Source organism: Ostrea edulis, chromosome 5 (assembly GCF_947568905.1).
Source record: "Ostrea edulis chromosome 5, xbOstEdul1.1, whole genome shotgun sequence".
Taxonomy (NCBI): domain Eukaryota; kingdom Metazoa; phylum Mollusca; class Bivalvia; order Ostreida; family Ostreidae; genus Ostrea; species Ostrea edulis.
The window spans coordinates 29,190,033-29,200,578 of record NC_079168.1 but is presented as its reverse complement, the minus strand read 5'-3'; the positions used below and the strand labels follow the sequence as shown (position 1 = coordinate 29,200,578).

Genomic DNA, 10,546 nt, shown 5'->3' with positions numbered 1-10,546 from the left:
AAGTACGAAAAAATTCGTCATCCGGTTACTAGAAAAATGACCGGCATCCTTAACGGTAATAGATTCATTTATACCAAAGCGCTAGACGAAGGTATATTCCTCCCACGTACAGCTATTTGTGCCAGTTTAAGATGTACTATTTACCACTACGGTCAACCGTCCACCAAACGCACTCCACGGTGTATGAATTGCTGGGAGGAAAACCACTACACTAAGGAATACCAAACAATAAGCGTTGCAAAATTTGCAAATCCGAAGGTCACGCTTTTGCTGGCCAAGACAACTGTTTGTCTAACTTTTTCCCATGTGATTTGCAGTTATATGGTGTAAACCATAAGTCTGCAGAACACCCCTTTCAATACGTGAAAGCGATGCGTAGCGGTGATCTACAGAGAGCTTCAGCAATACAAGTCGCTAAATCTGCCCTAGATGCGAAAAAAATTGGGAAACACCTCTTGCCGTCATCCAGTTTTTCGTTAAACCAAATCCAGATTATGACAGAAATTGGCACTGAAGAAAATTACCGATCAAAACTGAAAACAACTTTTGTAAAAAATCAGGTTTTTGGATTCACAAATTGAGAATCATTTGATTTTATCAACTTCACTAATCCAATTGGTGAGAGACATTAAAACATTTGAATTACACTTGTATTACAACCTAATCAAGGCATGTTCAACAGTTTATCAGGTAACATATAATCAATGTAATCTTAATTTTGATATGTTATAAAAATAAGAAAAAAATCAACCCAAAAACTGATAGACACAGGTGTCTGGTAGGGAACATAACAAAGTAATAACTTCTATCAAAAGCCAGACATGAGTTGTTTCTTGACTTTCGTTTTGCTGTCTGGCTGACTCTGGCTGCCTGCTTGTGAAGGTGCTATTTGTCTAACCACCTCTGGACTCTGGAGTAAATCAAAAGTTTTCAGACTGGAGTCAAACAAATCCATGGAACAGTTCCAGTCAGATAAACTGGATGTTGAACTGCCCTTGCTAGATGAAATGAATCTGGACTGTTTGGCTGGGGAGTGCAGGATATGCATGCGTGATGGAGTTGACCTAAATCCGTCAGACTGAATTGAGATATTAGATTTCACTGATTGTTTGCTACATGAACTTGATATGGAGGAATGTCGAGTTCTTTTTCTGGAAGAAATTGACAGTTTTGGTGATGAACACATGGTGCCTGCACCAGGATTTTTTATAGATTGGTTGCTGTCCTGAGCCCCATTTTCACTTCTCCCTGTCAATCTTCGATCTCTATTACGAATGGGAGAATGTAAAGACAACAACCTGGTTGGGGTAGATAAAAATCCATCTGACCTGAGTGATATAGAGCTCACATTGGACACATGATCTGATGTATAATAGTTCTTCCTTGTCTGCGGTGACATTTTCATGAAAGGATAATCTTTTTCAATCTGACTTATAAACAAACCAGGTGTGTCCTGTCCATTGTCAAAGTCTGCTCTCTCTTCTTTTAAATGTGACTGAACTTGTTCTGGTTCATTTTGATCCTTGACTAAAGAATCTTGTTCAGAAATTCTACCATCACTATAATCCTCTTCTCTATAACTTCTCCATACAGAGGATTCCTCATTCCTTTCCACATCACAACCACTTACATCAGATCCAGCTTGACCTACATTTTCCAGCTGTCTGTTGTCTGTCACCCACTCTGTACCAGCAGTGGGCATGTCGGAGGAAGGAAGGACGTTACCCACCTCTAATTCTGACAGTCGCTTTTCTAGAGTTTTTGATGAAGTTTTCTTTGATTTTCTTCTTTCTTTAATTTCTTCATCCTAAAAATAAAAACAAAATACCAATGCCTTTGTAAAGATATTTTTGACAAAACGCAGTATTAAGTCTTCCCCGGAAGACATGTGTCGCCTGCTAGTTCATTCTATATGTAATATATCACGTATAATGTTGAAAAAGTAAATTATTGAAATGGTTTTTGTCACTAAACAGAAAGTTGATAAGCAACAGATTCGAAAATGTCTTACACAATACAGTTGGCCACACTGATGCTCTGTGCCAAATATCAGGGAGTTGCCCCATGTGGTTCTTGAGAAAACTGTGACAGAAATTTTTTTGCTGTAAAAAATTCTAAGTCCCGGCAAACAGGAAGTTGATAAGCGACAGATTCGAAAATGTCTAACACAATACAGTTGGCCACAGTGATGCTCTGTGTCAAATATCAGGGAGTTGCCCCATGTGGTTTTTGAGAAAACTGTGACAGAAATTTTTTTGCTGTAAAAAATTCTAAGTCCCGGCAAACAGGAAGTTGATAAGCGACAGATTCGAAAATGTCTTACACAATACAGTTGGCCACACTGATGCTCTGTGCCAAATATCAGGGAGTTGCCCCATGTGGTTCTTGAGAAAACTGTGACAGAAATTTTTTGTGACGATGACGCCAGACGACGACGCAGGACAATGGATAGTGATCCCTATATGTCGCCACTGCGTAACGCAGGCGACACAAATATAGTAGACCAACCTCTTTTGACAAAAACACAGTAGACCAACCTGTTTTTGTGAGGTCAAATTTTCATGCTTTGAAAAAAATAAGCATATTTATGGAAACTTTAATTTTCGTTCCTTATATAGTTTATTTTCTCTTTTTGGTGGGGGATTTCACCATTCGATAAACACTGGTTATAAACCACTACTTATTTGTTGATTGAACGCACTGTGAACACTTGTGCTGTAGTCACGTACCCTCCTGAGGAGGAGCTGTTTAAACTTCTCCTCACACTCCTCTGTCTCCTCCTCCTCATTCCACTGGTGAAGCAAGATCTCACTCAGCGCATCTCTCTCTCCTCCACTGTCCTCTACATCATCAGATACCTTCAAGTCCTCAATCGAAACAATGTTCTGGAGAAAATAAAATCTAAAGTAGGGACAAATCTAAAGCAACTGAAAATATCAACAAACAGTTTCAAATTGTATTTGTGATACTTAGAATGACTCATTAATAATGCTAATATAAAATTATAGGGTTTTATACTCACCCCTAAATCAAACTACTTGTAATATGCAAAATTGGATAGATGTTTATATAGGGCAAGTAAATAAATTTCATCACATGGAATTCAATTTTTGTTCACAATCTCTCATTTGTGTCCAATACAGAGGGAAATATTTTTATAGAGTTATATTGAGAGGGGCAATATATTACAATTTTTGAACATCATAGAAAATATATAAGTTCCTAATATTCTAAGAATTTAATAGTAGTACTAATTACAACCAGATTAAGCCAAAAGTATATAATTATCAACCCGTGCATCCAGATGTTTGTTTCTAGCAAGTGTCCTTAAACCTGATGTACAATGAAAACCTGTCTAATCCGACATGCACTGGGAGACAAATTTTATGTCGGAATGAACAGTGTAAAAAACAATGGAAATATGAAATTGAGAAAAAGGGTTGGAATGTCCAGTGAAACAGATTGTACAGGTGTCAGATTAGACAGTTTACACTGTATACACAGGTGTCGGATTAGGAAGTTTTCATTGTATACACAGGCCTCGGATTAGGCAGTTTACACTGTATACACAGGCCTCGGATTAGGCAGTTTTCAATGTATATGAGTATGACATACATTGTACTGTGACTCTGCGATTCTCTGGGCTTCATTCACTTCATGTAGACAGGAGTAACACAGAGCACGGCTGTGGATGGTCAGTTTCAGACTACAGGTGTCCAGCATACACAGGGAGCAGGAAACATGACCCGGTTTACTCAGGGTTATCTCTGACAAAAAGTAATCAAAAGTCACAGTCAAGAATGTAGCTCTACTGTTCAGCTCTTAAAAATTATTCAGTGGTACTTTTTTGGCACTCTGTTTTTCCCTAAAATAGCTCTTAGGGCCTACAAGTTTACTGTTACTCCGGATTTCATAAATTTCGGTTGAGCATCACTGAAGAGACATTATTTGTCGAAATGCGCATCTGGTGCATCAAAATTGGTACCGTATAAGTTTTACATAATGAGTAAATTGATTTAAAGAATTATAAAAGTTTGTATAAAAACTATCTGAAATCTGACAAAAATTGAACAGAGAGCAGCATATTTCAATGATTCAACTGAGAACATATTTCAGTAGTAATGGTAATATTTTTCATTCTAAATAAAAAAAATCAGATCACAGAAAAAAATGAGATTATATCAATCAATTTCCTAATTAAAATAATTGCTTCAACAGAGCCAGGGCATCAAATTACATCAATGTAATTTCAATATTGGTGTCCATTCTCTGTCTGCAACCTATTTAGAGAATATCAACTTCTAAGAAGTATATAACCCCTATTGATTTTGAGGTCACATGGTCAAAGGTAAAGGGTCAAACTGGACATAAGAATATACTGTCTGCTCAATATCTTAAAAACCCTTTGCTTGAGAGACATCAAACTTGGAACACTGGTACATCCTAAGGCGTAGATGACCCCTATTGATTTTGAAGTCACATGGTCAAGGGTCAAACTGTACAAAGAAATATATTGTCTCCTATATTTTAAGAATCATTTGCTTGATTGACACCAAACTTGGTACACAGGTACATCTTATGGAGTATGTGACCTCTCTTGATTTTTAGGTTTCATAGTCAAAGGTCAAGGGTCAATCCACACTGGACATAGGAAGATATTGTTAGCTCAATATTTTGAATTGCTTTGGCACTACTACAAACCCTGAAGCATACTATTACACCAGAAGCATGGTGAATGAACAGTGAATGGTTTGGGAACAAATGGTTTTGTTTGGGGAACGAATGCTGAACAGTGTGAACGAAATAGTTCTCAGCAAGAACAGAATGGTTTGAGATAGGGAACGAATGGTTCTCATAGAAAACAGAACGCTTTGGGCCAAGATGGAAACGAACAGTTTGGCCTCGATTTCAAATTCTGCATTTCGGAAACTCTCGGTACTTTTTATTCAAACATTGCGGGAAAGAGAGATATTTCTCGCCTAAATAAAAGTTTAATTTTTAGGTCATTTAAGGTCCGATTTAAACATAATTGTCACCCTTAATTCAAAAATGTTGTGAAATTTTCCAATTACTTACTGCAGATGGTTTTGTTTTAAAAGAGGAAGTCAGTTTGTACTGCAGTACATGCATTTCTTGTAAACTTAAAATCAATGGTACATAACCATACAAATGTACATTACAGTACATAACACATTAAACCGTACTGTATTTAGATTATTTTAAATATATCAATACATGTACATGCAATTTAACAATGAATAATGATTAAGAATTTTAATTTTAATATCATTAATAATAATTATTTTCATATAAAAATTATCTATTTTGCATTTAAATTTGATAACAGAATGCCCACATTATTTCAACGATCACAGTGATTTACCATGTTGATTGATGGTACACTTAATGGTCCGCATTCAGTAGACATACATTAAAAGATTTGAAGACACCTGCCAAAATTTAGAGAGGGATATCAAGGAAGCGAATATCACCTGAGACAGGGACCTATAGTGTGGACTCTGTGTCAATTCTCCCGTAGACTAGAACAAGAACACTGTTACTATAGCAACTCCCAGTGTCTCGATCACTTCATACCTACTTCTGAAGCTGACACCACACCAGTTGAACAAGTAAGCAATTAAATTCATTTAAAATAATTTTCCAACATTTTCACCTAAACATGTCAAATTCAAATTCACATTAGTCTATGAAGTATACTACTTAAAATGGATCTTATAATTTGACATTTTGTTTGTTTCAAAATCCCCTATCGACAAATTAAAAAAAAAACCACTGCATGAAATTCTTTTCATCAACTGGTAACATCGTTATTTATTTGTTTTTTATATTAAAAAATCTGAAATCCATTTTCACACATTTTCTTCTCTAGCAAGCTGATTTTAGTTCACAATATTTGGTGAAAGTTAATTTTCCCATTTACCTCAAAATAAAAATATGCTCTCACTGCCATGCTGTGGTGAATTGGTAAATTATTTCTCTGTAAACTTTTACGGATTTGAACTATGAAAAGTCCAGCATGTGAAATTTCCAAAATATTTTGTCAAATCAAAAGCAATTATTGTAGTCTTCTTCCACCTCGACCACGCACTGTTAACCTACACTGATTGACAGACACAGACGTGGGAGTTCCGAATGACCATGCAGGCACGAATGTTTGAGGGAACAAACACTTTGAGGGAACTAATGGTTTTAAATGAGAATGGAATGCTTGGTCTAGGAACGGAACAGTTTAATGTGGGAATGGAACAGTTCTCATCGAGAATGGAACCATTCAAATGGTGTAGTAGTATGCTTCAGGGTCTGTACATGTAAACATCTATGTAGAATACTAGGGTTATTATAACATTACCACACTATCAGTGTGATTAAGATCAGACCTCCCACCCAGAGATTGTCCATAAATCAAGCGTGAGAGGTTTGATTTTAATCAAGACTCCCACACAGCGATTGTCCGTGTATCGAGTGACGTGAGAGGCTTGATTCTAATCAGACTCCCACACAGCGATTGTCCGTGTATCAAGTGACGTGAGAGGCTTGATTTTAATCAGACTCCCACACAGCGATTGTCCGCATATCGAGCGACGTGAGATTTGATTTTTATCAGACTCCCACGGAGCGATTGTCCGTATATCGAGCGACATGAGGTTTGATTTTAATCAAACTCCCACACAGCAATTGTCCGTATATCGAGCGACATGAGTTCAGACTGCTAGAAATACAATGTAAACATTTATGAAGAAACAAAAATGAGCAGACTTGTAGTTGTACTTGATCATTTTACAATATTTCCACAACATACCCCTAAAATCCACCCCTCAAATACATCACCCAACAATTTTTGAAAGATGCATTCACACGTACTATAATGCAAATTCATCATGCTGAAGATATGTGCAAGTCTTGTTGCCATTGTGAAAATTTCCAAAATATATCAAAAAAAAGTTCGACATACCAGAGAAGAAATCTGTAACATTGACGTTCTTGATAGACTTTTTACAGCAGTTGACATATTCGTGTAAATCTTCTGTCCATTTTTTTCCTCTCTGAACCAATTCCTTCTCAACACTTAAATCACCAGACAGTGGTCCGGCACAAAACGTCAAGTCTTCAGTCTCTTTGGAAGTCTTAAACTCTTGGAAGTAAAGTTCTCCCTGACTGTCAAGCTTAATAGTATAAAAAAAAACACCTTGAAATGTCAATTATTACCTATCATTCTAAAAACAAAGATTTTCGTGATTACTAACATTAACGACAAAGTGTGTGAGTGACTGTTCATTGTATATGTACAGTACTGGTCTCTCTTGTTCGTGATAAATTCCACACATGTGAAGTACACAATGTGATTGTAAATGTTAGCTAGAGTTGTCCTCGCAAGGAGCATTGAAATTAGGCCATCACAAAGTTTGCGCTAGAACAAAAAATCCAAATATTTCAAATTGACCTTGAACTTGGTGAAATGACCTTTGAGATGATCCTTTCATATTAACATTTGTGCACATAAAATTTTATGAACATCTAATATTTCTCCTCAATACTTTCCTCCCCATTTACCATGCCTATATGACCTTATATGACCTTAGATCAAGGTTACGGTGCACTATCTGATCATACACAAAGATGTTCTAAGTATAAGCTTCTCTGTGTCTCAATTACATATTTATTACTTATGAATCAAGAGGAATGTCCAAACAAAAGATGGATGAAGTCAGTGATAACTATATACTTGTAAATCCCCCCCCCCCACACACTTTTAGTTTTTGGAGTCAGTGATAACTATAAACATATAACAACCCCCCCCCCCCCCCCCCCCCCCCCCCCCCCCCCCCCCACGCACGCACACATACACTTTTATTTGCAGGTGTTATGAAAAAATTACGTTTTACTTTTCTATAATACATGATATGATAAAAATACATGTAGAATACCCAGAACAGCTGAGGTATAGAGAGTTTGGTTCTGAGCATGAAGTTGTAGTAACATGAAGTTGTTGTAAATAAATCAGAATCATTCATGATTTACACAGTGAACTTTCATTACAGAACTTGTAGTACCAGATATCAAGAGGCTGTGATTGATAATTACTGAGAAAGACGCAATGAAAATTTTATAAGAAGATTACATTATATATATAGGAAAATCACCAAGTAATAAATCAGACAGTGGCAGTTCTATAAAAATATGTGATAGAATTGTGTGATAAAAAGAAAAGATAAACAATATACATCTCTCCTTTGCTTCAGTTCAATAATGAAATAGTTCACCCTTATCACCACTACTCACCTGCAGGAAAAGGAAACCTTGGGCCGTGTTGATGAGTGAAATTCCCGTCAGTGACATGCTTAGTCGGAGGTCAGAAGCATACTTATGGAGGGGATTACACATGTCTGGCCATTCTGTAAAGTCTCTGCAGATAGGTGTCAGGCATGTAAATAGCTGGATCATATGTTCAATTCAGTTTTATTCTCAGATTAAGAATTTATCGATGTGTAAACTCAAGACATTTGACTTGCAAACTGAATAAAAGTGCATAGCACTTTTATATTAAGTTTCAGAGTGAAATGTCACTCATTCACTGTAATAACAATTTCAAAAATTTGAATAGTCGCCGTACATTTCTTTATATGTTTTCAGGCATGTATGAATATATAGTGATTTCGGATTTATTGATGTGTAAATTCTCGTTCAGCTTTATGTTTGTTCAATCAAAACAATAGACATGTAATGAATAACACTGAAATTAATTCGGCATGAATCAATGAATTGCCAAAAGAAATCGAAGGGTAGTAATACATGTATAACTGCTTTGAACCAGATTTAGTATTGTATATTGTATAACTGCTTTGAACCAGATTTAGTATTGTATATTGTATAACTGCTTAGAACCAGATTTAGTATTGTATAACTGCTTTGAACCAGATTTGGTATATATGCCAGCAATATCTGTCATCTGATTCAATCTATTTACCCAATACTGGAAAATTTCCACGGTGATCCTATAGACTGGGGTAGCTCAGAGAATCCATATCTGTACTGGTAGGCACAAACTTCTGCTGGAGAAAGAGTTCCCATAGCAAGCAATATATTGTCTGTGTCCATGACAACTGAGGAGGCCAGTTGTGGCGGTTTCCTAAGCATGTGTTTCCACTGCAACATCTATAATTTCAAATTTCATATGCATTCAGACATACTGATTCAATGGGAATGATGATTTACCATTATATTGAAAATGATTATAGAAAATAAATGTACCAGGCATTAGAATATGCATTTCAAGGAATTCAATCATTTAAATTTGTACTTCTACAAATAGAAAATACAATTCCACCAAGACACATTTTCATTATGGATAAAAGTCATTGAATTTAAAAAAAAAACCATTTTACAAGTTCAGTCAAAGATACTTCACCATAATCCCATAACAAGAAACACTAGGATTTTAGTAGTGTGAGCACAGCTACACATCTTTCCAGCCAATCTGGCAACACAGGGCACTTCAATACCTGTGGGCAATTCTGGCACCATGATAGATACAGCTGAACTTTAGTATTTCGAACATCAATACCTCAGATATCATGGATGGGTTGGAAATCCCAATTAAATTTTCTCTACGTATCTTTACCTAAACATCTCAAACCCTCAGATACATGTATCTCAGTCCAAGTTTTTTCTCAGCCTCATAAAGTTTGAAATGATAATTGATAATCTACAGATTATGACATTTTTCTGTTGTGCGACTACTTACTGGGTGACCTGGGAATCTATCGTCCAACAGGAACAAGCTGTAGTCTGTCGCTGTTAGGTAGGCATGATGGGAAGATGGATGCTTTTCTACCAAACAAATACGCTCCTTGGGATGCAAGAATTTATTTGGAAGTGCAAAAAGGTCAACATTGGATGAATACTGTCCCTGTATGAATGTAAAAAAGAAGTATATCATGAATGTCAAGCTGCGATGTTATGTCGCCTTCTTTATTACGGTAAAATTAAATTACGGCATAAGGAGATAATCACCCCCTTTATCCTGAAATTGCTGATGTGACAAGTAAGGTTTACTAATCAATAACTATCCATGTAACATTCAGATTGGCTTTGAATAATAAGTTTATGGCAATAAATATTCACATGGGAGAGATACTCTTCAATTTTGTAGGTATTTGTTGCATGTGAATGATAATTTTGTAGGTATTTGTTACATGTGAATGATAATTTTGTAGGTATTTGTTGCATGTGAATGATAATTTTGTAGGTATTTGTTACATGTGAATGAAAATGGAAGATGTATGTAGTAACAGGAGTTCTCAGAAGACAACACAGCTCACCGAGAAGTGGGACTCTTCTTAACCTATCCCCTTGGTTCAAGTTATTTCCAAGTTAAAGATTTTGAAAAGTCAAAGGTCACTAGGCCAAAAGTCTTGGTACCAAATGCAAAGGTTAGTCATGAGGAATCTACATGTAAAATACCAAAGCTCTATCCCCTTTATTTCAAAAGTATGTTAAAGTCCAAGGTCACTAGGTCAAAAGTCTT

The 10,546-nt window shown here is 36.1% G+C and overlaps 1 protein-coding gene across 2 annotated transcripts in view; it reads right to left on the bottom strand.

Annotated features, from left to right (window-relative positions):
• Positions 1-561: 561 nt before the first annotated feature.
• The window catches only part of LOC125649847 (uncharacterized), a 29,301-nt gene continuing 19,316 nt past the window's right edge, over positions 562-10,546 (bottom strand). For both annotated transcript variants that reach the window (XM_048877667.2, XM_048877666.2), the window contains exons 10-16: positions 9,764-9,928; positions 8,987-9,174; positions 8,302-8,425; positions 6,974-7,184; positions 3,616-3,767; positions 2,730-2,885; positions 562-1,807 (exon numbers count right to left, since the gene is read on the bottom strand). In XM_048877667.2, coding sequence (XP_048733624.2) covers positions 809-1,807; positions 2,730-2,885; positions 3,616-3,767; positions 6,974-7,184; positions 8,302-8,425; positions 8,987-9,174; positions 9,764-9,928 — 1,995 coding nt within the window. In that variant the 3' untranslated portion in view covers positions 562-808. The remainder of the gene's footprint in view (positions 1,808-2,729; positions 2,886-3,615; positions 3,768-6,973; positions 7,185-8,301; positions 8,426-8,986; positions 9,175-9,763; positions 9,929-10,546) is intronic.